General features: G+C 45.6%; 2 protein-coding genes across 3 annotated transcripts in view; both read right to left on the reverse strand.

Moving 5' to 3' along the window:
- Window positions 1-11,219: 11,219 nt before the first annotated feature.
- LOC136015656 (L-threonine 3-dehydrogenase, mitochondrial-like) lies at window positions 11,220-24,684 on the reverse strand. Of its 2 annotated transcripts, XM_065681878.1 has the most exons (10): window positions 24,601-24,684; window positions 22,430-23,626; window positions 18,811-19,014; window positions 18,400-18,442; window positions 17,130-17,200; window positions 16,215-16,364; window positions 15,953-16,125; window positions 15,031-15,121; window positions 14,287-14,556; window positions 11,220-14,049 (listed from the first exon to the last, which is right to left on the reverse strand). In XM_065681878.1, exons 3-10 carry the CDS (start codon window positions 18,992-18,994, stop codon window positions 13,910-13,912), a joined length of 1,122 nt encoding a protein of 373 aa, XP_065537950.1. In that variant the 5' UTR covers window positions 18,995-19,014; window positions 22,430-23,626; window positions 24,601-24,684; the 3' UTR covers window positions 11,220-13,909. The 2 variants fall into 2 exon arrangements, with proteins under 2 accessions (XP_065537950.1, XP_065537949.1); XM_065681877.1 differs by lacking the exon at window positions 24,601-24,684 and having other exon boundaries at window positions 22,430-23,717.
- Window positions 22,458-26,956, reverse strand: part of MTMR9 (myotubularin related protein 9) — a 45,697-nt gene continuing 41,198 nt past the window's right edge. Inside the window, exon 12 of the transcript XR_010613282.1 lies at window positions 22,458-22,541. The gene's annotated coding sequence lies outside the window, so the exon portion shown is untranslated. The remainder of the gene's footprint in view (window positions 22,542-26,956) is intronic.

Here is a 26,956-nt window from a genome sequence, read left to right on the forward strand (position 1 = left end):
GGGAGGGTCAATCAGTGTCCTCGTACTCAGTCTCAGAGTCCATCTTGCAATCAAACCCATCCTGCTCTTACTTACATGCTGGTTCTCCCCACTGACGCCATGGAGTGGGACTTCCACCAGCTGAAAAAGAGAGACCTCATGCTGGAAAGGACCTTTGGCAAGCTACTGCAAAAATCCCTTCCCATAAACCCAGCCATGAGCTACATGTGTGAAATGGATTATTGAACAGCTCCTTTACGCCTGATTTGCCTCCCTAGGTGGGGTCCCCTTGGCCTTCATGTAAAGACTCACATCTCCTGCACACCCAAACGATGGCACTGGGTCAGTGGGAATGAAGGGCTCCCTCCATAGCTCAAAGGGAGAGCAAAGCAGAGGAGAGCAGCAGGGCCTCATGTTCTGCTTCCCTTTATAAGCAAACATCTCCATAGCATAACTACAGAGCCCCTGAATGAGGGTTGTGGGAGCCAAGGCAGTTTGCAGGTACCACCGTTTGCTGCAGCTTGAACTGTGTTTTTCAGAAAGCAATGCATAGAGTTAAGCTTGAGGGCTTGTTCCTCTGACCTCAAAGCCATAGGGAATTTGTGCTCCTGTTTTGACTGGGACTTGCAGTTTTGAGGAATGAGCATTAGTGCACCCAGACCTCCTGGAAATCACTGAAGCCATTTTTAGACCATGAATAGCTCTTAAAGCAGAGCCCACTAATATTGAGCTGCAATCTGGTAGTGGGAGAGCCCCTTTGCTGCCTCACTGTGCCTCTAACCCATCATTTTCTATATCCAAGCACATACAGACATGGCCCTTTGCATAAGATGAAGTCTGGCTTTCTCTTAGCAGCCAGTGCTCACTGTTTTCTCCCTCTGACCTGCAGGCCCACCAAAGGGTGACATGAAGAAGACTGATTGCCTTCTCCCAGCACAGCGCCTTCTCCCAGCACAGCCTCCACCCTGTATGAGTTGGGTTTAAGACCCCTCAGATATCCCAGGCCCTCCCCAAGCCCCTTTCCCTGATGGACTACAATGAGGGCGGCCACTCTGTTAATCCACCCCACACATTCAAAGCTATCCTGGTCCTCCACTGACATTCCCCACGGTCTCCGGTCATCCCTTGCTTCCCTCCACCCTCCCAAGTCTGTTCAAGTCAGAGCAAAATCACAGAAAGAGAAAGAAAATCTGTTCCAAGCTCCAGCCCATGGGGAAAAGGTTTGGGGAGCTAATTATAGATTAATGCATCAAAGCCATCAATAATTCAGGAAGCTCTGAACCTGAGCTGGAGATGAGATGCAGGACAGTGCTTGCTCAGTCCCTGCAGCGCCCAGTGCTGCTCTGTCCCTGGGGCCAGGGTAGCCAAGCCATGGGTGCACACAGGGGATGCAGCAATATCACTTGCACATTTCAAGGGGTAGACTCCAAACTCAGGCTCCCCAGCCTTTCGCCTGTTACACCGACAAATGAAGGTGGTAGGAGCCTGCTTCTCTCCAGGCTTCTGGCCACCAGGCTCCAGCTTGCTGCTAGGCTCTCCCTCCCAAAAAAGAAACAAGTCTCATTTATCATCTTTTCCCACATACCTCCATGATTTCCTGTACTCTGAGTAAGGTTTTGAGATTAAATAGCCCAAATCTCATGCAATCACCACCCATGCACACTGGGATGAGCTCTCAATCACACCGCACTCAGTGCATGTCTATGCGTGGCCCCATGGCCACATGCATGTACCATGGCCACACACATGTACCGGTGCATGCACAGCCACATCACCATGCACTGACACACACAGAGGAATACACCAACATGTTCAAATATTCAGAACGTATTTATGGGCAGCTGAATGCAGGTTAACACTGCAGGAGAGGAGGGAAGGAGAAATCCCACCCAAAGCACATAGAACTCACAGCACTCAGTGCAATTCAAATCAAAACTCTCAGAGGCTTTAAAGCTGCTGTCCCACAGGGCATTGGCCCCTTCTGCTGGTTTGTCCAGACTTGTTCAGCCTGGAGAAAAAAAGAAGGATCTGGGGAGACCATAGAGCAGCCCCAGTGCCTGAAGGGGCTACAAGAAACCTGGAGAGGGGCTTTTGACAAGGGCCTGTAGGGACAGGACAAGGGGGAATGGCTTTAACCTGACAGAGGGGAGACTGAGATGAGCTCTTAGGCAGAAGTTGTTCCCTGTGAGGGTGCTGAGGCGCTGGCACAGGGTGCCCAGAGAAGCTGTGGCTGCCCCATCGCTGGCAGCGCTCAAGGCCCGGCTGGATGGGGCTTGGAGCAACCTGGTCTGGTGGAAGGTGTCCTGCCTGTGGCAGGGGGTTGGAACTGGGTGAGCTTTCAGGTCCTTCCAACGCAAACCGTTCTGTGATTCTGTGACTACCCCAGGATGTGTCCCTGTCGTGGTTTCACCATGCACACAGCACTATATCAGCTACTAGGAAGAAAATTACCTCTATTCCAGCTGGAACCAGGACAGTCTCCAGAAATTAGGGCCCTGAAGAACCTGACTTGGTGGGCTGGCTCTGAGCATCCTGAAACGTGGCAGGGATCAGCTCCAAATTAGGGGTGGTTGTGTAGGCTGGGATGCCCCTATAGCGGTGAACGTCCTCCGGGCAGCTCTCGCAGCTCTGAGCTGAGGCTCTGGCTCCCTCTCCCGACATCTTTTGCTGGTCCAACCATCCTCCTAAAAGCCGGTGGGGAAGGCACTGGGGTTGCTTACTGCCCATCCGTACTGGGTCACAGGCATGAACAAAGCCACCGAGCTGCTCGGACATCCCTCAAAATCCAGTTTTGTTGAAGGTTCACCCACAGAAACCTTTGAAGGAACTATTAGGTGCAATGTGCTGCAGCAAAGCTTCTTCCAGAACACCTTAGTAAGCATACTGAACCAAACCACAGCTCCACCAGCATCATGCCAAGTGTGGGCATATCCAATACACATCTGCCCCTCTCCTCTGCTCTGCTGAGACACATCTGCACTCCTGCATCTGGCTCTGGGGCCCCAACATAAGAAGGATGTGGAGCTGTGGAGCGAGTCCAGAGGAGGCCACTAAGATGCTCCAAGGGCTGGAGCGCCTCTGCTATGGAGACAGGCTGAGAGAACTGGGCTTGTTCAGCCTGGAGAAGAGAAGGCTCAGGGAGACCTTAGAGCAGCTTCCAGTGCCTAAAGGAGCTACAGGAAAGCTGGAGAGGGGCTTTTGACAAGGGCCTGTAGGGACAGGACAAGGGGGAATGGCTTTAACCTGACAGAGGGGAGATGAGATGAGCTTTTAGGATGAAGTTCTTCCCTGTGAGGGTGCTGAGGCCCTGGCACAGGTTGTGCATTCCATGATTCTATGATTCTATGACATTAGTAGCCAACAGAAACAATGAAAGCCTTCTTCAGAGCAAGAAGTTAACTTGCAAGGCTGCACTTGGTTCCCTTCTGATCTGACTGATCACCCCGTGGGGTGCCATAATCAGCACAGGGCTCAGTCCTCCCAGCCTGCTTCTCCTGGATGTCCTCTGCTCCTGCTCCTCTGACGGGCTCCCACCAGTAGATGGCAAGACAGGCCCACATTTGGGGTGATGGCAGCCATGGACCCCAGGGAGTGAGACCTATGCGAGGGAGGGGCTTCTCTGGTGTCTAATATGGGGTTCAGCTGACCCTGGGACATCTCTCTCTCACTCCTTCCAGAGAGAAGGAGGTTGGCAAACTTAGCAGTTGTCTGTAGCTCTTGGTGCAGCCTGGTTGAAATCAATCATGGGATGCAATTGTTGCTGGAGAAGCGTTGACAGGCAGGCAGGCAGGCAGTCCAGGTGTTCCTTCATTTCCTTAGGAAGTGAACTAAAAATTGCCTATGGCACTGGAGCCTGGGGAAGAGCAAGGGAGAAGGGCTGGATGTCAGGTACTTTAGAAAATAACTGGAAAAGCAATGCTGGTCCCTTGCAAACCCCCTCACAAGTCACCTGGGTGTGTTCCCTGCCTGAATTTGCCTTCTTGGGAGAGACTTCATTCACACATCTGGGATTTATTCCAGTGACCACTTTCCTCTCCTTCTATATGCTTCCCATCCTGCCCTCCTGCTTATGAGGCCACATGGGTTTCTGAGGCATCGTGGGTGGCTTAGGGCAGGAAATCTCCTCTCCTGAGACAAGGAGGGCACAAAATCACAAAATGGAATATATAAACCTTTAGAATCAGTTTTAAGTAATGTTAAGTTTGATGGCTTTGTAACAGTAGCAATGGAAAATTACTGGGGGGCATGATACATAGAAAAAAATAGAGTGCAGCTGGAGAACACACTGAGAATTCTTGTACAAGATAAATTGTTGTAGTTGACATAGCTTTAAGAAAACCAGTCTAGAAGAACAGGACACAGGGATAAGGAGCATCTGGGAACAGCAGGTGTCCGGGGTGGGCTGCAGTTAAACCAGCTGGTAAGTAGAACAGGAGGATTGTTGTTTCTGGTGCTAACGAACCAATTAAACTGGTATGAGCATCTACTGCGCGTGCTCCAAAGGCTGCCAGAAGTGATGAAGATTGTTGGAAGAAGTAAGCGACCCTCAGAGGCCACCACCATAATTCTGTACGCATGCGGGGAACTTTCTGGAAAATGCCGTAATGTATGTATGCCCAGGGACTATATAAGGACGGCTTGCGTAGCAATAGAGACACACGTTAGGAGGAGCTATGCCCATGTCTCCCGGCGCCGCAATAAAGAATACCTGCTTGTCAGCTTGAAAACTTTGTTGGCAAGTTTGTTCCTGGAGTTTTCTCTGAATCGTTCCCCAAGGCCAGGGACCATGCTGTTAGCCTCTCCTAGCCCAGCAGCAGCATGGCACTTGCTATCGCTTGACAGAGCCTGGAGTCGCTTTGGGGGATGCAAGGGCCACAGTGTGAGTGGGGCTCCCCAGGTTACCACCATGTACATGGACCTTATCGTACATCCACATTTAACCTCACCGACATGTAGAAGAGATACGGGGGGTAAAGAAAGCTTAAAGCAAAATGCATTGCGTTGCAGAGTAACTGCACTGCGCAGGTTAGAGGGTAATGCTGAATTCACCCTGAAATGCCGATTCACAGTTAGGCAGGGAATATCTTGGTAAACTTAGCTTTAAAAAGTGGTTGGGAAGGGGAGAGCTGTTTTCACATAAATTTGCACATCCCACCTCTGCATTACCATAATTTTCCCTTAAAAAAAACCCAAAATAAACAAACAAAAAAAAAAAACCTCAAACAAAATCAAGTATTTGGGAAGTTTTGCATCATCAGCCCCTGCAACACATCATGCACAAGGCCTTCAAAATCCAGGTGGAGAAAGGAGAGGATGTGGCAATGCAAAGATGCAGAGCATTCACCACCTCTGCTTCTGCCTCCCTGCCAAAACCAGCACTAATTAATTAATGGCTTCTGGGGAGAGGACAAGTCAAGCCTTAAATTAAACCTTCCGCTTCAACGGACGTCTCAGCAGGGATAGAGACCCCTGCCCTGGCCAGATGGCAAATAGAGCTGTGATGGGCTCCATGTGTCTTGGAAGGGATGGAGACGTTGCTTCTTGGGGCAGGCAGGTGGCTACGGTGGGAAGGGATTTGGAAACCAGCATGCGGGCAGCTCATGCGTTGAGCTCAGTAAATACCTAATCACCATCCCTAGGGGAAAAAGCCATTGTGAAGAAACATCGTCCAGAGCAGTGAGCAGAAACATCTTGGCAGGAACCGCAAGGTGTTGGAAGAGCATCCAGGTTTTGAGTTCCCCAAATAGGGCTTCCAGCAGCATCATCACCAGTAGAAGGGGCACTCCTATTCCTGCGTTCTTACCATTGGATTCAAGGACTTTAAATAGGGTCTTTGTTTCAAAAATGCTGCCTGATCCTGAATTGAGGTGTGAGTACTTTTAAGAAAGAAAACTAGCCCTGAAAATTTTCATTTATTAACTTACTAAGACCCTGCCTTTCTTTATTTTTTAATAGGAAAAATAAAATCCCAAACTTTGTTTATTTGTTTGTTTATTTAAATTCCAGATCTTGAAGTAAGTCTATAACATCAGAGAATTGAAAGGAAAACAGCAACCAGCCAACATCAACATCATGTGGCATGTGTGGTGGAGCTGGGACACTGTGTGTGGCTGGTTTTTTGGGAAGGATATCTGTCAGAGAGTTCTGATCACCCCATACCACTGGTCATCCAAAGTCCCAGAAACTCCCTGTGAAGGTCTCAAATCATAGAATAATAGAATTATTGATTGGGTTGGGTTGGAAAGGATCTTGCAGCTCATTCAGTTCCAAACCCCTGCCACGGGCAGGGACACCTTCCACTAGAGCAGGTTGCTCCAAGCCCCATCCACCATGGCCTTGAACACTGCCAGGGATGGGGCAGCCACAGCTTCTCTGGGCACCCTGTGCCAGGGCCTCACCACCCTCACAGGGAAGAACTTCTTCATGATATCTCATCTAAATCTGCCCTCTTCTAGTTCTATTTTAAAGTGAAATCCTTATGTTCTCCCTAGACATCATTCCAAGGGAAATCCAAAATACCAGGGCAGGGACAGACAACCAAATTTCATGTCCTCCTCTCACTTCTTTGTATTCTCCTCTACATTCCCAATTGGAAAGCAATTTCAGCTGTGGCCAGCTTCAGGATTCCACGTTGTCCAGGCTAAATGGGGCCTACACACCTTCGCATTTGGTATTGAAGAGTAGACCTAAAGGGTGGTCCACTGAGTACTGAATGGTTTACGGAGAGCTTTTCCCCTGTAGGTTCGAGCATTTGGGAGACCTTGGTTACTGTGCTCCTTTCAAAGGAGGTGGCAGATAGCACAGCGGAGTGATGTTTGAACCCCAAAAGGGTCAGCCAAGGGCAATCCAATGATGCTGGGTCACAGCCTTCAGCAAACAGCTTAGGGGGTGTGGAGTGGGCTCCCTCATCCTCCTTGGATTCCCAGCCCAATGATGCCTTTTTCACCCATGCACAGTGCACAGGAGATGTGCAGCATCACGGTGCAACATCACTGTTCACCATGGTGGCTGCATCTCTGTTGCAGTCTCTAGAGACTCAAAACCGCTGCAGACTGCCCGGGACCCTTGCACTGACACGGGGTCTGGACGGGGCCATGGTGTGTCCCCACATATCTCTATTCCTGTGCAATGTGGATCTTGCTGGCCCCTCAGCTGAGGTCACCGACAGGCATACGTGTCTGGGGACGGGTGGGAAGAGTCCCACTCTCTGTCCCGAAGCTCTGCGTTATCTTAGGCAAACGTCCCAGCTGCTGTTGCCAGGAGAGGAAAATGTGCTCCTGGCACTGATCCTGGGACACTCCGCCAACAGAGCAAATACCCCTGGGCAGCCACAGGTCATCAGCAGTTCAAACATCAGTGCTACCGTCTACTGTGTGTGTCTTGAGTGAGACCTTGCTGTTCTTATGCATAAATTGGGCATGTTTTCCACCTCTTGAGAAGACAGCAAGCCTCAGGATGAGCTGGATGAAGAAATAAAGGTGTTAGTGCTTTACTGGCAGCTCATCAGCCAGCCAGCAGAGAAAGCAGTTGAGCAAACCCCTGGGTGGACACTGTCCTCTGCTTTGCAAGTCCTCTGCAATTAACGGAAGAAGCAATATTCACAGACAAGTGCTGAAGGAGGTGGAACCACAGCACAAGTTAAGGGATGAACCTTAGTCATTGGACATGGGGAGCTGATGACCACAGGGAAGTCTGAGCATGCAGTGCCCTGGAGTCACTAGTGAGCACTGGGCTCCTGTTGTTCCTGGCAAGAGCTTAGATGTTGCCAGAGTTCATTATCTACTCACATGCTGTACTGACTTCCCTGGTCCCCATCAGTACACTCAAGCAGTAGCAGCGCCTCTGCTGCATGGTCTGGTGGGGAAACCAGGAGGTTAGCTGTTTTGGGCTTGGATGAGCAGGACCTGCACCTCATTGACTCATTCTCTTCCTGCCCTCAGCACTGGTAAAGATGGCTGTTACCTGACTGAGATGTTTGGGGGTGGCTTATATATATATCTATGCATGTATATGTATATACATAAGCCAGTTTTCATACAACGTTCAAGTGTGGAAGAGATTGAAGGAGGAATTGGAGTTATTCCCAGTTTCCAAAGTGTGTTTGGCATCAATAGGGTATATATGACACCTTTTGGACCCTGACACAACTTCAAACCTGCTTAACACACACATAACCATGGAAAAAAGAGAACAGATGAGAAAGGAGAAGAGATGATGTAAAACAGGAGCAATAGGAAGAAACAGAAATTGCTCTTTTATTGAGCCTTCCTCGCTTTGCGTTCCCCAAAGGCAAGTGCAATAGGGAAGATCAGGGAGGGTCATGTGTGTCTGGCCTTGAGGAGTTCCTTCAGGCTAAGGGAAGGAGCATCTATTTGCAAAAATAACACTTTTTATTTCATTATTAGACACCCACATCAATCAGCTGCAAGACACAAATCCATACCAAACCAGGTTTCCCTAGTGCTGGACCTCAATAAACCACTTCTTCCCTGAAACAGCATCCTTGGGGTGGTGTTTCTGTGTAACTAAACACATTCAGACACTCTTGTGATGAGCTCCGCATAAGACACTTATAGAAAATGTGATTTTAGCAATTTATCACCATTTAGGAAATGTTGGCAAGCTGTTATTTGAGCAATAACAATGTAATTCCTGTATTTACCAAAGGAATGTATGAATGTTGCTGTAGCCATAGAGAGAAAAACTGTGAGTCCGCAAAAATAAGCAAGATAATAAAAGTATAATCAATTATTGCACATAAAATAGCAATAAAACATCAAAACTCTGCACTTTTAGAAACTACAGATTTTTGAGCTCCTGTAGTTTATACTGATTTTCAGAAGATTACTTTTTGCCTTTAATTCATTAGGATTAAAAAGGTGAGGATTGTTACAGAACCTCATAGGAGACTCTCAGAATACAAGACTACAGGAGGTAGGGCTTTAAAAAATGCGCCAAATCTCATGAATCTTGGGTTTCAGATGCAAAAAACCAGCAGCACTGGGTGAAGGGGAAACTGATAGTCAGTGGACAACCTCTGGACTTTGCTTTCTCTCCTCTGACACATTGCTTTGGCAAAAGCTCTGATGGTGATGGGTCTTTACCCTGGCATTATGTAAAGGCTGGGGAGATTAGGGACCTATTGCACCAGATAGGTAAGGAGAGATCGTCCTTGCAGCAATGCTCCTTTCTTGCCAAAAAATGATCAGTTTGCTGGTGTCCTTGGAGCTGCAGTCTAGCATCCCCTGCCAAGAACCTCCTCTATTGAGGATCGGTCTAAAGGTCATCCCACCCATCCAGCTACACACTGTGACCTCACTGTAGGAGCGAAATTACTGGGGATGTTTATCCTGCCAGAAGCATGGTCCCATTCTTTTCCCCTTGACAAGAAAGGGGCTGAGGAGGCCCACAAGACTGGGAACAAAGGCAGAGACATGCTGAGGAGCCAGCAGCAAAGTGGAGGACACATCTGTTGAACTTCAGAGGGTCAGGGGACAGGTGACTTGATTGCAGGAAGATAGTCAAGAGCCTACTCATGCTTCTTCCCAAGCGTATCTGGATGGCCAAGTCCCAGGACGCTGCTGGAAAGGAGATGGCCACATCTCTTCTGCTTCTTGGTTGCCTGTGCCAGATACTGAGACACCCATATGAAGGATTTCATGACCAACCTGAGCAAAGCCTGGGCTCCCTCTGGCTGGCACAGCCTTGCTGTAACCATACATTGTATTTGTTTACTCTCCAAAACAGGGTCACAGAATCAAAATTGCCTGTTGTGTATGGTTTTGCTCTGGGCTAATTTCTGACCTTGCTTCTGCTCAGCAATAAAAGCTAAGGGGAAGGAGAAGGAAGTTGGGGGGGCATTTGTTATTTACAGCATTTGCCTTCTGGAGCAACCACTGCATATACTGAAATCCTTCTTCCTAGCAAGTGGCCAGACGTCACATGCTTATGGGAAGCAGAGAATAAAATCTTCTGTTTTCATTTGCATCCACACACAACCTTTGCCTTTGCTTTATTGAACTGTCTTTATCTTGACCCATGAGGGTTTTTTCCTATCTTTTATTCTTGCCCCCTGTCCTGCTGAGGAGGGAAGTGATAGAGTGGCTTGGTGAGCACCTGGTGTCCAGCAAGGGTCAGCCTTCCACAGTCTCATTTTCTCCTTTGGGAAAGTTTGGCCAAGTAACCTGTGGTTATGTCTGCGCTAAGAAACAACCCCTCCTGCAGATGTTTTCCAATCAGCTTTACATTAACTTTCAGAAGAGCTGGGGAGATGTGCAGAGATGTCTTCAAACCATCCAGCTCTATCTGCATCCAACCATAACTTTAAGTCCATTGTCCTGTCTTCTTCCATCTGTCCAAATCTACCTCTTGTCGTGCCATGAGACTTTAAAACTCTAGGGCCATAAAGTTCTTTCCAGCCTCTACCTGCACAGTCGTGTGCATGCTCCACCAGCACTGGGACCTTGAAAAGGAGCAAAGCACCTTCCTTTAAAGCTTTTTAGTGTGTACCTACTGATAACCATGGCATGAGCGTTGCTTCAGCTCTGTGTGTTCCCTTTTACATGAGAACAGCAAAGAGAGGACAACAAAACCCATTGCTGCCTCCATGGCAAGCCACCAAGATGTACATCTAAGAACTGAAAGCAAACAGGTTAGGGGGCTTTTGTTTCTGCTGCATCAATGTGATTACAGGGCAAAATATTCTCACATCTCTGATGAACAGGATGGAGGGAAAACAGGAAAAGTGGAATAGTTGTTTTTTTTGTAGGGACCTGGTAATGTTGGTCCTCTCCCCCCTTGCAGCAGCTTTGGAGGAAGCACCATCACCCATCACACTAACAGAAGCCAGACTGAGCATGTATAAACTCATTATCAAACTGAAGCAGCTGGAAAGAGGATGGTGCTGTAACACCCTCACCTACTCTGCAAGAAACAATGGTTGCATTAGTCATTACACTATGGTCAAGTGGAATGCTTCCTCCACCAAAAGGCTTCCCATCATTAGAAAGCTGAGGTGTAGGAGGAGGAAAAGGGTTTAACCCGAAGAAGAGTCAATTCATCAATTAACAAGGCAGGTGGGTCATACAAATGGTTGAGAGTCACTACACAGACTGAGAGGGCTGTATTTCTCTGTGCCTACAATCACGCATTGCTTCTGTGGCTGATTAAAAGGCTTCAGCACTAACTGAGATCCTTCATCACTGCTCTGACATGCTCTAAACAGGGATGGCAAAACAGGATACATCTGCATAGGATTTTATTAAAGTAGGCATCATCCACAACTGACAGTATTTGAAAAACAAAATACTAACAACTTTTCTTTCCTGAATAGGTAATTTAAACAGCTATAATGCTCAAATGTCATGAGAGAAGTCTCTGCCCAGAAGTCAAACTTCAAACTGGTAGCAAAAGTTAGACATTTCGTACCACATCAAATTGGTGTAATACAGAAGATACTGTAGCATAGAATCATAGAATAGTTACGGTTGGAAAGGACCTTAAGACCATCTAGTTCCAACCCCCTGCCATGGTCAGGGACATTTCACTCTAGATCATGTAACCTACGACTCTGTTATAACAGAAGTTAATGAGAAAGGTATGAAATAAAATTCATGCATCACAGGTTGAAAACCAGGATTTCAAACAGGAGTCAGACCTTCCAGACCTATCTAGACACATCTAATCTCCTGATTAACACTGCACTGTTACCTCCAAACAACTCTCTATTGTAATATGGTTTATCTCAGATTTGCAAAACATAGGTTTCTTAAATGGCTGTTCCTAAAACAACCAAGTGAAGTAAGGAAATGGAGTGAGATCTGTCAATGACTATTTTACACATCTTGTGCAATGGAGGCAACGAGGAGTCCTTAGGGTCTGAATTGAGGCTGGAATGGACAGGACACTTGAGCTCATATTAAAGCCCTCCACCTGACAGCTCAGTGTAAAGTTCACTAGGAGAGATCTGGCAGGGCAGAGGACAAAACCTGAGCCAGTCTTTCCTGGTAGGATACAAATGGAGGGCCACAAAGTTGCTGACCCATTGAGCCACATGCTACACTTGAACAATGTGATAGCTAGCACAGTGGCCAAAGTTTAAAAACTTGTCTTTTCAGAAATGTAAACAATACAAAAATGTTTCAATAACAGGCCAAAACCTTAGGGCTTTTTGAGCTTAAGGAGCTGGTAAACACATATTTTGCCAGCAGCCGAAACACTAAAATACGTAACAAACCCGAGAAAAACAAGTTTAACAAACGCTTGAAATAACTGGGTTTCACCACAGATCTTCATTTGAAGGTTGCTGTCATGAGAAAACATATTCCCTGCAGCGTGCAGACTCCTTCACAGAGAGACAGAAATCTGGTCATGTCACTTATCCACTTATTGAGAAACACCGCAGGGGTACAGAGAGACTAAGACTCACAGCTAGCAAAGCATCGTCACAAAAACACAGCAAACGAGTTGTAGGTAGAAAAAAGACTTAAACATATTTACCTACACACACTATTGGAGTATACAACACGGAAAAGATGGAGAGCTTCATATAGGGAACTTCCAGTCATTTTGAAAAGGAAAGATATTTTTTCTTTGAAAGAAACAAAATCAAAAGTTCCCAGATGCTGTCTCTCAAGGCGTGCTATAGCTATAGTAGCTGATGGCTCAGATTCACATCCATGGAGGAGGATATTTTACCTAAATTGCTTTTCTGTCTCTCCAGTTTGTCGTTTCTCAATGTCTCCTAAGTACCTTTTGAATCGACATATCTTCCTTGCACGCGTCTACTAAGACCCCCTTATTAGTCCCAGAATCTGTTGTGTGTGAAACTCAATGAGCAGAACAGCCCTTAGCTATAGCTAGAAGGAGGTTTCAGCTTCTGGATCCCTCACTAAAGGATAAAAGCATATGACAGCTAGACATAAATAGCATCTACAAATACACTTACAGTGCACAAGGAAAATGTAGTGAACACAAACAGATTGCAACGGCTGATGGAACTCTACCATAAGGCTCCATCATCAGCCCATCCTGAAAACTTGCTCCAGGCAGTACGTCATCACACTAGCACAGCAAACAACTGGGATAACCAAAAGTGTTGCCAATTAGTAATAAACCCATACATAAGCATTGCCTGCTTGAAATACACCCCAGATTCACATACACATAACAACATAACAACTCAGATTTCAGATCTACCTCCAAGGGTAAACTGGAGGCAGCAGCACTTTCAGAGTAGGACAAAGCTTAACTTGTAAACCCTGGGTTTTTAAAGCAGAATGAGAATTCAAGTCCTATTCCCCTTCACATTCTTAAGCATTATAAGAATAATGTTACCTTGTATACCCTATAGAAAAATGTTTACAGCAATATACATATACATATATATATATAAAAGAACTATGACCAAAGTTTGATTTCAAACTAAAATTGCAATAACCCCTGCAATTTAAAATCATGAAGTAGCTCTTCTGATCTCTCTTTTGTAAGCAAAGAGTAGAAAGGATGGTATCTTACTACGATCTAACATCCTCCACCAGGAAAAATGAGAAACCTATCGTTAACTTGGTGGGATATGCCTGAAATACCCTGTGTGACATTACTGGCCCAAGTTGTTTGCCAAAGAAGAGGCAGGCAGCAGTAATGGTTGAAGAGTCATCAGCCAGCAGTAAGTGCTTTTTTTTCCTCTTTTGATAGCTGCTTAAGTATGAAAGTTCAAGAAATCTGTGTTTGCCATTGGTGCTGTGCTTGCAGACAGCACCAAACGATGTTATCTAATAGCAGATTCCAGCAACAACATGTTTCTGCCCAACTCTATTGCTACTTCTGAAAGCTAATAACTGACATGCTCTCAGACTCAGAAAAATATAAACTAATTTAGCCATTTCTTCCCGGTCCTCTTTGGAAATCTGGAAGCATCTTAGAAAGTATTTCAGTTAACTTGAGCAATCCTGGAGTCAGAGCCAAGGAAGCTAAACATCGTAGTCACCAGCTCAGGGAGATCATAGTCATGTTTCCAGCCCCAGTCCCTCCGGGCGTTCCTGTCATCAAAATTCATCGGCCAGCTGTCAGCTGCAGTGAAAAGAGAGAAGAAACAAGGAGCATGAGGTTTAAGAAGAACTTCTTTAAACTTTAAGATATATCATCACTGGCCACTTGAATTACTAAAGCTGAATTTCAATTCGTAACACTTGAATTGTACAGGAGCAATTTGCAAGCACGTACAAAGAAAACAAACTCCCTTTTGTCCTTAACCTATAGCAATCTAATGTTTTTTTCTTACCCACTGCCAAAGAAGCCAGTACTAACCTATGGCCTGCCTGATTTCATCTACTTTGTAGGTCACTTGGAGCTCAGGAACATGCTTCTGCACCTCTTGCACCAGCTCTTCAGGAGTGAAGCTCATGGCACTTATGTTGTATGTCCTCATGCTCAGTGCCTCTGCAGGGGCCTCCATGACTCCTAGAGTCGCCTTCAGACAGTCATCAATATACATCATAGGGAGACGAGTGTCTGGCTTTAGGTAGCATTGAAATTTGCCTGTCTTTATGGCATCATGGAAAATCTGGACAGCATAATCTGTAGAAAAGAACAAAGGGAGTATGTACTCATCTGCCTCACTCTGTTGTTCACTTTGTGATAGCCAACGATGCTCAGACTACCCTCAATGTCTTTCATATAAAATCTAGCCACAGGACTATGCATTATTTACATTTTACAGCACAAGTGTAAGTAAGTAATTCCAAACTATCCCAACGTTATTCCAGTATTTGCGCACTGCAGCAAGACGCAAGAGTTTAAAATAATTCTAAGCAAATCATCTCAATGAGTGCAAATAATCTGAAATCTCTCAGATACTGTTTCAAGGCAAAACCATTATGCCCTAGGCCGGAGTGGACAGAAGTTCTGTAACGCCGTTGAAGCAGCATCTCTACAGTGATGCTTCATACTGCCACGGATTGAATTTCTACAAAAACTGTATAAATTACAGTGTATTGGCTTGGTTTTGATATCCTTGCCTGCAATGCTGACAACTGCACACAAGGCACTTACCAGTTGTTCCCCCACCAGGCTGAGAGTCAGCTGATATAATTCCTGGATACCTCAGGCAGCGGAAGTCTAGGCCATATCGGTAATGATAGTACTATGGAAGGAGGAGAGAAGCACAGCTTCATGTATCAAGACTAAGGCCTCACAACTCATTGATTTCACAGGAAAAATCTGCCACAGGATGAACCTTTGTGCTGTAGCCATCCCATGACAGGGATGAAAGGAAAGGGACTGGTGAACAGTCTTAATTCCCTATAAGGTAGCTGATGTCCCTACTGGCTCTTTTCTAGTTTGCATCCACATCGGTAGATACGGATTCTTGATATGGATTCTTGATATGGATTGGCTTAATACAGGGTCTAGATCTAGTGCTCAGAAACAGAAAATACCTGAGTTCGTGAGCCTTTTCAGGTTAATACAGTCTTTAGGCCTGCCACTGTTCTTCATAAATTTGAAGTATGAGGAAACAGTATATAACAGTATCAGTTTTAACATAATCTTTATAATAAACTACAAAGCCAAAAGAGATGTTGTGCATGTACAGACTCTCATGGCTTGGGCTTTAGAGTCTTCTTGTATGACAAAGGCAGGACCAAAAGTCATTATTTCCCAGCATGCTTTGGCAAGGCTTTGTACACTGTCATTTCTGCAATATCACTCATATTGGCAGATCAGGCCAAAGTCAAAAGAACCAGGGGAAGAAATTACACTGAAAGGTAGATCTTCGCCAGCTTCCAATTCTTTGTGCTTTTTCTAACAAAACTCAAAAGATACTTGTCCTTAAGAGCTGCCTCAGACTACTATTGAGTAATGAAGCCTGAAGGAAGGAAAGAGTGGGGAAAAGAACACTGCAGTGAGGAATCTTACAAAAGCAATTAAGTTCTCCCAGAATTTTCAAGAAATAAATAAAATTAAAAATTCCTACTTCTCCCATGAGCTCAGCGTGAACCTTGGAGACTCCATAGATTGTCCTTGGTCTCTGGATGCAGAGATCAGGAGTTGGATTTCGAGGAGAGGTGGGTCCAAAGGCTCCAATAGTGCTTGGAACAAAGAGTCTCAAATTATGCTCAGCTGCAATGTCCAGAATATTGTGTAAACCTGGGACAAACAAAAGGATTTATCAGAACACTCACTGGACCTTATCAAGCCTCTATAGGAGTCATGAACTTGAAACCCTTGTCACATACCGGTAATGTTTACGGCTCTGGCCAAGGGGACATTTGCTTCTCCAACAGCACTGAGCAAAGCGCTGTAATGGAACAGCCAAGTTATCCGATTATTCACCACTATCTCACGCAAATTCTTGTAGTCCAAGATATCTGCGTAGATAAAAGGACCTAGAAGAAATGGAAACAGTAGGAAATTGAGTACCAAGAAGAACGGACGTAAAGAAAAGCTCTACATTCAACTCACATGGCTGCTTCTTGACCATACCTATATTCAGGATTTGACTATGCAGCAGAATAAACACCTAAGAGCAGTGGTCAATAAATTAGCAAATAAGGAGGAAACATGAAGGGAAACTGCTACTTTTACCTCAACAACAGACTGATGATACAATAACTCCTGTTTTATCCACTCAACAGCATGAAAGCAGGGAACATTCTGTGTACACTGTTCAAATACCTAAATACATCATTAAGCAGTAATGATGAAGAAAAACTTATGCAAGTTCCTAATGAAAATAAAAGGACCCAAAAATCCTATTCTACATCCATCTTACCATTTAAAAGTATTTTCTATGCCTGAGCATAGAAAAAGAAAGCACAGATTTGTTTTCCAACTTGTTCCCTACCAAAAAATAGGTGCATCTTGGTTTGCAGCAGGAGCAAACAGCCAAGCTCATCTTGACTCAAGTAGTTATTCTGGTCAACAAAGTGGCAAAGCAGCAGTGGAAAAAAGCAAAGAAAAATATTTAGAAAAAGAGAATAATAGGCAAAGGAAATGAATGTCTTGGAAAGATTTCAAAGCAGGAAAGCATTATCCAGAAGTCTCCAAGAGCGATTTGTTCAGTTTAATCCACTTAACATTTAGACTTTGGTAATCAGTCTATCAACATGGAAGTCAAGATATTTTTCCCATATGCTCCCCCAGTCACTTACCACTATAAAAAACATTATCTGCAGGCTTTCTAATGTCAGACAAGATCACATTGTTCTTTCCAAAGCGTTTCCTGTGTAAAAATACCCACATGGTACAGTGAGTCTTTGAGATAATTCGTAAATTGCTATTCTGCTATTTTGTTTTGCAGGAGCAATTTCAAAGGAACAATAATTTCCACAACAAAATCAGTTATTGCACTAAAAACCCAACAGCTACTGATCCTTCAAATGTTATTATAGCATCTTAGGAAATCAGTAAACTACTCCTAGGAGCAGTGAGAGCCCACATAAGGACAGAGATATCTTTACAAAATGAAAAAACATTAGTAAGAAAGACTTTCTTGCCCTCTTCTTTCTCGAAACATTACCCAGAGATAACCCACTCCTCTACAGACAGCAAAAAGCCACTGGGCTTGCTGCAACTGCAGCTACTTTTACACCAACAAAGAAAATACAACTGAGCAATCTCTGCCTTGTGCTTTTTTAAGGAACATAAGGCTGTCACAGAGAGCAAGTCCGATGGCACCGGAGTACATTCAGCCTTCCATTACTTGAATGATTTCTAAATATATCACAGAAATAGTAGAAAATATTCAAACTGCAGCAAGGTGCTGAACACAGTGAGTTTGCTCACTTCTGGTCACAGTCCAAATCCTCTGCAACAAACACTGTCTACGTGCAAGCGCTACTTTAGAGCTGAGCTGATATGGACAATGATATAGACCAGGAAGAGCTCTCAGAGCATCTTACATTGCTAAAAGATACCATGGTAAAAATAAGGCAACTGCATGCGAGGCAGGGGAACAGAAAGAGCCAAAAGAAATGTATTTTAGACTTACTTTTTTTGCTGCACCAGTTTATGTTTCACCAAATCATAAAAACTTCAAGATCTTGTATCCTAAACTTTGGTTTTGTTTGCACTTTACTATATGGGGCAACTTATTCCTGAAGTTGCTCAACTGAAATTCCCAGAAAGGTAAAAGGCAGCAGTCACAAAGCCCAACAGCTGGGCAGCTAGCAAAGGACTATGCATTTTTTCAAGTGGGTGTTTGTACTTTTCTCTCTCCTGTAGTACCTGCATAAAATCACAGCCTGTGTCTCTCTGTTGAGCACTCAAATCCAGCCTTGTTTGGCTAGGCCAAAAAAGAGAATATCTGCAATCATCACCAGGATCCTGTTATAATCAACTCTCCAGAAATATATTGCTTCTAGAAGTGATGGCTAAAGCTTGAATTCCTCACTAATAGCAAGTTGGAGAATCACAACGTACCTCAGAAGCTTAGCAAGTCCCACTCCAAGCTGGCCAAGACCACCTAAAAGGCAACGCACAAGAGACAAAAATCAGAGGAAAAGGGCTATCAAAAGAAAGAGATCCAAGATTATATGTATCACATCAGAAATGAATACTATTTTTCTCAGTGAGTCAGAAAGCTTTAATACTTTTTCTCAAGGAAAATCCAATGAACTGGTTTTAGTAGATTTCTGGAATAAAAATAATAGGACAGTTCACTTTCCTACTAAGACAGGACTCTGGTCTTATTGCCATAAGGGAAAGATCATCACAATTCCAGCGTATTTCGAGTAGTTTTGTTTCCAGTATTCTGCTCACCAGAGAGGAAGGAAGGGAGTGGGGACTCGATGGAGAAGCTGGAGCGGGAATAGTTATGACAGGAATGCTGACCTGTGATTAGCACCCGAGGATGATCGGAGTTTGAAAAGGAAACCGAGTGAAAGCTAGCATCAGAGGCCACCTGGCGGGGCGAGACTCCAACGCATCGAGCAGGAATGACGGGAATCCCGCATCCACAACCAGAGCTCTGTAGCAGCTGGCGGACAGCTCGGCTCATGTTTCTGACAACTGGCATCTTCCTCCTTCCAATAGGCTCTGAGAACGGGAGAAAAGCTCAGTCACAAATGACTCAACCATATCAAACGTATTAAACACCTCCTGAGAAAACTCTGAAGGGTTTCAGGAAGTTTGATGCAATCCACGTCCTAGCTGATGTGCCAGCTGAGAGCCCTGTCTGTTAGAAGCAGCCTGTGAAGTAATATGAATGAGGCAATGTGGTCACCAGAGTGAGCTCAAGAAAATATCCATTGCCCCAGCACAAAGTCCAGGATAATGGAGAGTGAGAATAAAGTTCGAGTTTAACCCTTTTAAAACCATCTAGAAACTGGGATTTCAAGCACAAAAGACAACAAATACAGAATTCAGCAAGTTTGGCTGCTTGATTACACAGCTTCACTGCAGGTACTGAAAGTCTGTAGACTGCCATGAAACAGCAAACCTTCCTAGTACTGCATCACCAAGATTCAGCTAAGCCAACAGACGCAGCAGTAAATCACTTTCAAGAGCACTACTTTGTTCAGACTTAATGCTGGACACATGCTGAACAGTACCTGGAAGCAAACAAAGGAGAAGTTGTATTTACCCAGGAGTAAATGAAAGTGCCCTAATTATTTCACAGAAAAAGGAATGATTCTAACATAACAACACACTGCAAAACCATCCATAAGTTACCCTGAGCTATACAGTAGTTTTATTTCTGTCTAAATCTTTCACATTGGGGAAGAAAATAGAGAAGGATGTACCCCAAATAAATCACAGAATCACAGAATCATAGGATCACATGTGCATCCACAACTGGTCTTTTTAAAGGTTTCCATTTACTTCTTTCAAATACAGTTCTTAAGGCACAATCACTTAAATTCTTCCTTATCCCACTTCAAACAACTTTTAACTCTCACTGAGTGCCAGAATAAGGAAGTTCTCAGACAAAAATGTATTTCAAACTAGCTTGTTTGAGATTACCCTGACACCTCCTTTCTCATGTGTACTTGTGGAATGCATTATAAGGAGAGTCGAGGAGGAGGAAGGCCACAACAAGAAATTACAGTGGCTAATTGCTGCAGATGGATTTCACCACTCCAGTTCTAGTCTGCATAGAAAAGCAAACAAGTAATTAATGTGTGTGCTCCTTTCTCAGCAACAGACAAGGCTGAGTTTTCTCTGATATTTTAGGGAGCCCTGCTATTTCATTACAGAAGACTTGCTTAACTCCCTATCACGTGATTAATAAGGTACCATGCTCCAAACGCGCAGCATTCAAAAGCATATTTGCATATTTAAACTGATGAAAGAGATTTATTCTGAAATGCGACTTCCCTCCCAGCCCTTAGAATTGTTTGCTCACTTTATTGCCCTGAGAAGCAATGGTCAGTTGGTATCCCAATGATAGCCAAGCCTCTGCTGCACAGCCACAAACCCACTAGAGGAATCAGTCTCCCTGATTATATGCTTGATCTATTAAAGCCATATCTCTCCTGTCACAGTGCCACAGAAGCAATCACTCTGTCTTTGCTAGGCTTTGCACAAGCCTAGCAATTCCTTGCTACACACCAGCCCTACATACATACATCTAACTCCACCCCTAAAATAGAGCAAGCAAGCTATTCCTTGAGTGCTGAAAATGAGGAAGCTCCATTTCTTGAGGACTCAGTCTCAGAGGTCATGACATCTTTCTCCTATCTTGACCCTCTACCACTCGTTAGTACAGCTCAGTTTATGTTTCTGGTGGAGCGCCAAGATGATGAAGGGACAGGAACACCTCTCCTATGAAAAGAGGCTGAGGACTGTCCAGCCTGGAGAACAGAAGGCTGCAAGGAAATGCCAATGTATATAAATATGTGAAGGGGTGGTGCAAAGAGGAGGAATCCAGGCTCTTTTCAGTGGTGTTCAGTGCAAGGAGCAGAGGCCATGGGCACACACTGGAACACAGCAGGTTCCTCTGAACGTCAGGAAACACTTTTTTACTGTGAGGGTGATCAAGCACAGGCACAAGTTGCCCAAAGAGGTGATGGAGTCTCCATCCTTGGAGATCTTCAGCAGCCATCTGGACATGGTCCTGAGCAGCCACCTCTGGGTGGCCCTGCTTAAGCAGGAGGGGTGGATCAGACGATCTCCAGAGGTCCCCTCCAACCACAACCACTCTCTGATGCTCAGACAAGGCACTAATGAGATTTCCTTCCCCTGCAAACCCATCTTCACAAAACAGATGTGTTCGAGACCCAGTCCCTGTCAAGCTTACTTGAAATTAGCCAGTAGGTGCAAAAATAGTTAGGTGTGCAGGGGACGAAAGCAGCAGGCACACATATCCAGACAATTCAGCCTCATAAGACAAGTTTCTTCCTAGGAAACCCATGTGAAAGTGGAAAAGGGCAGTGACAGCCCTTTAAAGAACCATGATAAACCTTTCTTCTTTCAGAATGGGACAATAAACAGCTCTTACAGCAATAAGAGAGACTCTTTGGCCTCTGCTGCAGCGTATTTCCCCTTAAAGTACCCAAAAAGGCATTTTGAGCTCTATAAACAACGTACAAACCGAAGTTAGGTACTGCAAATGCCACACTCATGGCTAGCTGTTTTCCCACCTGCTGAACTGGTTTCGCCAAGCACACCTGGAGTGAAATTCCCAGCCTTAAGCTGAGAATTCACATGTAAGCTGAGGCTGACTCCAAAGAGCAGTAAACACACTTTATACCAGATACTGACCCCCCCCCGCCCCGGTCTCACCCAGCAGCACAACTGCATGCAAAAATCACCACCTATGATGTGCATTTATTTCTATTTCAAATATGAGGGGGGGGGGGGAATGCTGTAACTACCTATGAAATTCTAGAGTTGCCAACCAACGCACAGATCCATTAAGAAACTAACAATATGCCTTAAAAACACTCCCCCAAACCCACCATGAGATAAAGCTGGCCCCAACACGGTGGTCAGCTCACAAAAGTAACTTGGACAGAAAAGCTCCTTCTGTTAGATCAGTTTTCCACTTAACTTCAAGGAGTTATTAACAGCTCTAAACACAAACAGTATTCATTTAACTGATGTAACAAAGAACATTCTCTCTTTTTTTTTTTGACAGGTTTCTCTTTCTTACTACCCCAACTATAGGTTTCTCTTTCTTACTATCCCAGCTATAGGTTTCTCTATCCTACTGTTACAGAGGAGTATTTCTGTACTGTTAGGAACTGGGGAGAGAACAATCATACCTATTTTCAAACACACTCTTCTCTCTCCCTTATCTTCTGACTACTTTCGCAGTCACTGGGTTTACTCACTGACAAAAACTGATATTCAAAACAAGCTCTTTTGTTTCCTAGATCACGGAAAACGAGGCTTTTTTCTCCTGAAACACGGAATTTATTTCCCCTACCTCACTAATTTCAATCAACAACCAACACTAATGTCAAGGATTAAGCGATACACGCTGGAATCTTTCCCTTTCTGTACTCACCTGTCCGTCAGCTGGTGATAGAGCAGAAGCAGGTTGGCGAGGGCAATTTATAGGACACTGCCTCTTCTGAAAGCCAATCAAAACCAGACAGAAAGCAGGAGTTGTCCCACACCTTAAAAAAAAAGAGAAGAAGAAAGAGCTTGCTCATGAGAGCAGCAGCCAGTGATATCGCTTTGTTCACATTTGTTTGGCTTTGAAACGCCTGCACGCTTGTGATAGGCAGAGGACACCAAAGCTATGCAAGCAGCTCCTTTAACTAACAGCACCACACAACCTAGGGTCATCTCTGAAAGGCAGGTTTGAAACTGATCGGTTGCAGCACAGAGGAGTAGCACGAAGCAGACGTGTCTTGGAATGCAAAGCAGTGATCTCCACTGATAGCAGGGAATTTCTGAGTTTTGTGAGAAGATTAAAGCACGGGGGTAGAGAGAAGAGGGGAAAGAAGCAAGCTCATAAAATGATATTTCGTGAGTTAAGTGCCAGCTACTGTTCCTTTGCAGGATTTCCAACGTGTTCTACAAGCAGCAATCACCTGCTGCTCACGCGAAAGACAAAGCCATGTTTATTTAAGCTAATAGTTTCTTATGTGTTAGCTATTGATAGAACATTCTGGTGATTAAAAAATAAACTCACGGGTTAGGTCTGGGAAATCCCACAACAATAAATGCCAAAGAAAATGGGTGAGAGGGAAGAGAGAGAGGTCAGAACCAAAACCCAGATCTCCCACTGCATTCCAGGGGCCGCATAGCTGCTGAGATCCCATGGGGTGCTCCTCCACAGAGCAAAGCAAAGGAGTCCAGAGCTTGCTTCTTTCAAAGAAAGTTAAGATACTCCCTGGGCACAGGGTCCTGCAGACATCCGCAGGCACACGGTCCACACCAAGCACCCAACTCCCAGCTATTGCTCTCCACTCATGTCTCTCTCCAAAACCAGTTTCTGCTTTCACCCTGAAGAAGAAGGGCTTATGCACTGGAAAGCTCCTCTACTTCTTCTATCTGTATCAGGAATAGCTTGAGTGGCAAGATACCACCTGCCATGGGCATCCAGAAGACGAACCACATGCCACCTTGTGTGTCCCATGGGAAAGCCTTACTCCCTGGTGCTGCCAACCGGGAAGTCCATCGGATCACCACATTTAGAGTGTTCAAGCCGCAACAACTGGGAGATCCTCTCAGCTCAACCAAGAGTTGACACAGCCTCTAAGGACATCACACACCCTTTGTTGGCATTTTCTCTGGCTTGGAAAGCCCCGGACTGAGGTAAGGGAACACTGCATCCTTCCCTGCGTCCCCTGGCATGGTGGATGTGCCAGGGCAGAGGAGTGGCAGTGCTTGTCCTGTTCTGTCTGGCAGGCAGCTGTTGGCTAATCTCAGTTAAAAAAACCTTGACACACACACAACCTCCGCCGCTTGTTTTATACAGGTGACGCAAGATGGTGGGACGATGCCGTATCCCTTGCACAGCCTGCCAAGAGATTATGTCAGCCCGAAACACCAAGGGAACGACAAGAAATCTGACCTCAGCAACCCCAAAATTATATACACCAGCTACTGAGCAGCATGGAATCACAGAGCAGAATCATAGAACAGTTTGGGTTGGAAGGGACCTTCAAAGGTCATCTAGTCCAACCCCCCTGCAATAAGCAGGGACATCTTCAATTAGATCAGGTTGCCCAGAAGCACATCCAGCCTGGCCTTGGATGTCTCCAGGGATGGCGTGTCTACCACACCTGGACAACGTGTTCCAGTGTTTAACCACCCACATTGCAAAGAATTTTTTCCTCACATCCAGCCTGAACCTGCCCCCTTTTAGTGCGAGGGCCCATGATGCTCCTGGAGCAGATAAGAAAAGATCTACTTTACATGAGGCCTCCGCAGATGAAGCAGAGGCGGGTGTGTGTCAGGCGCATAAAGGAAGCCGCATCAGCCCCCCGCCGAGAAGCCAAAGCGCCAGGAAAGGGCTGGAAGAGCACCGCGACACTCCCGCGGCCGGCCCCAACGGGCAGCAGCACCTCACGCCGTTACCCCGGGCAGGGTGGCCGGGGAAGCCGGCCCAGCGCCCGCTCCCGGCGCTGCGGTGGTGCAGGGCGGCCGGCGCCGCTCCGCGCTGACCGCATCGGCCGCCCGCAGCCCTCGCACGCCTCATTCATTCGGGCACAGCCCCGCGCTCACCGGCGGGCCCCGCCGAGCTCCGGCTCCGGCCTCCCTGCATCACCTCCCGCGGCGCTGGGTACCGCTCTCCCGGCGCTGGATAACGCAATCCCGGCGATGGGTACCGCTCCAGGGTAACCCCGGGGCTTTGCGGGAGGCGGGGCTGCAGCCTGATGTCCCCGCCTGCCGGGGACGGGCGTGATGTGACGTTAGAGTGATGCCACTCGGCCATGATGTCATGTCTTGCGAGGCTCATCCTTGTGAGGGGGGTGAGCATCCCCCAGACCTGAGCGCAGCCACGCACTGCAGGCGGATGCTCCTTATTATCGGTGGTTCAGAGAGAACGCTGGAGAAGCACGAAGTCACAAGGTCAGCAGTCACCAGCTGTGACTGCTGTCATACCACAAGCTATGGTACGATAACACAGCGCAGCATGAGGTTAGGTTTGCAAAGAGGAATTCAGGACATGCTGCAGTACAGAAGCTCTGAGGCAAGCAGAGCTGTAGGGGCAGGTGAAAGAGTGCTGAGGCCCTGGCACAGGGTGCCCAGAGAAGCTGTGGCTGCCCCATCCCTGGCAGTGCTCAAGGCCAGGTTGGACGGAGCTTGAAACAACCTGGTCTGGTGGCAGTTGGCAGGGGATTGCAATTAGGTGATCTTAAGGTCCTTGCAACCCAACACATTCCATGATTCTGTGATTCCATGATTCCACCTGGCCCTAGGGTCACCCCTTTGCAAATGCCAAAGGAAATAAATTTCTAACCAAAAAGCATCCTCCATATGGGGCTGAAAGGTCAGAATGTCACAAAGCCCGACTGGCTGTGAAAAGTCAAGGTACGGTTAAGGAACAAATTCAAGATATGGTGAGTAAATCTCTCAGGACAGGGTGACCTGTTGCTCAACTGCTTGAGCAGGATGGGTGCTGCTGGTGGTGATCCCTCTGGGTGAGAAGGAGGGCCAGCAACCAGCAGATTTTGCCAAAGAAAACCTTTTGATTTAACAACTGTTGAAGATGGCCTGGCAAAATGGTGAGTTCTGCAGGATTTGTGCACTTGGGAATAAGACTGTTCAATGGTCAGCAACAGGTTGAAAATTCTTCTACCTCCAAGAAGGAATCCGTACAGAGGTTCAGGAGCAGATGCATTTATCAGAGTTAAAGCGACTGAAAGGCTTTTGAGCATTCCAACAACAACAAAAAAAGAGGAATCGGGAACTCCATCATGAAGAAGATGGAAGGGGACTATTTCTAAGACCATGGTAACTGTCTTCTGTGGCAATTAATAGCAGAACACTGATGGCAAGATTTCAGGAATAAATAAACTATTAGACATTTGCCTTTCTACATGGAGGAAGACGAACAAGCAAAAGCTTGAAGGTGTTTTAACCCCTCACTGTGAACAGTTTGTGACCTATTTATGTGCAGAGGTTAGGCAAGATGGAAAGCCTGTCACCCACAAAACACTGAAATACAATAGCCTTTGGAAAAAAAGGCAATGTTTCCAAATGAGATGTTTAAATATGAAATCCAGGTCAAATGAGGAGCATGATTTGCCTTGAGGAACACCTTCAAACACAAGTAAGTGCTGCTGAGAGTCAGGATATACATGGGCCAGAACTAATCATTTTTAAAACAGTAACTGGTAAGCTCAATCACACACAAAAGACACCATTGTATGAATAGCAATCAAGTGGATCCAGCCAACAGAAATGACCCATACTTGACAAACGTAATTACTGCACTTAGCTTCCTTATGCCTCAGTCTTCTGCTTATAATAAATTACCTTGAAAAACAGCATTTTAATATAAAGTGAGTAGTCTGCAAAACTCTGTGACATCCTCTTCTGCTCCTTGTGGTGGTTAGGCAGGTATTGTCCATCACCAAGTGAACTGAACTAAGACGTAAAAGCAACCACATCAAATCAAGCAAAGACCATCCTAGTCCATTTTTTTGTCTCTAACGCAGCTCTTTCCCCACGATATTCTCACAGACCTCTGTGATTGACATATGAAGGACTTTATGAACCAGACATGGTATCTATACATTCAGTATATCTACAGTCAGTCAACATAAATGTTTTTCTCCTCCACAGACTCATCCATATGCTTTCCAAACTCAGGTAAGCCTGTAGTATTCACACTGGATAATGTATCTGCTTCACACATAATTTTGTTCCCTCTAATTATATGTAGCTAAGCTGTTACAGAACAATCCCCAACCTGTCTGCCAAGAGGTGAAATTCTTAAGCAGGAAGGAAGGGGAAAAAAAGTCTTATAAATGTCTCTGTGGCAAGCTAATCCAATTTCAAAGACTTCATTCTTCAGGGTTGCGTGGGGAGTTAATGCTCTTTATGATTGTGAAAGCTAGAAGCGCTTGGAATA

Source organism: Lathamus discolor, chromosome 5 (assembly GCF_037157495.1).
Source record: "Lathamus discolor isolate bLatDis1 chromosome 5, bLatDis1.hap1, whole genome shotgun sequence".
NCBI classification, from domain to species: domain Eukaryota; kingdom Metazoa; phylum Chordata; class Aves; order Psittaciformes; family Psittacidae; genus Lathamus; species Lathamus discolor.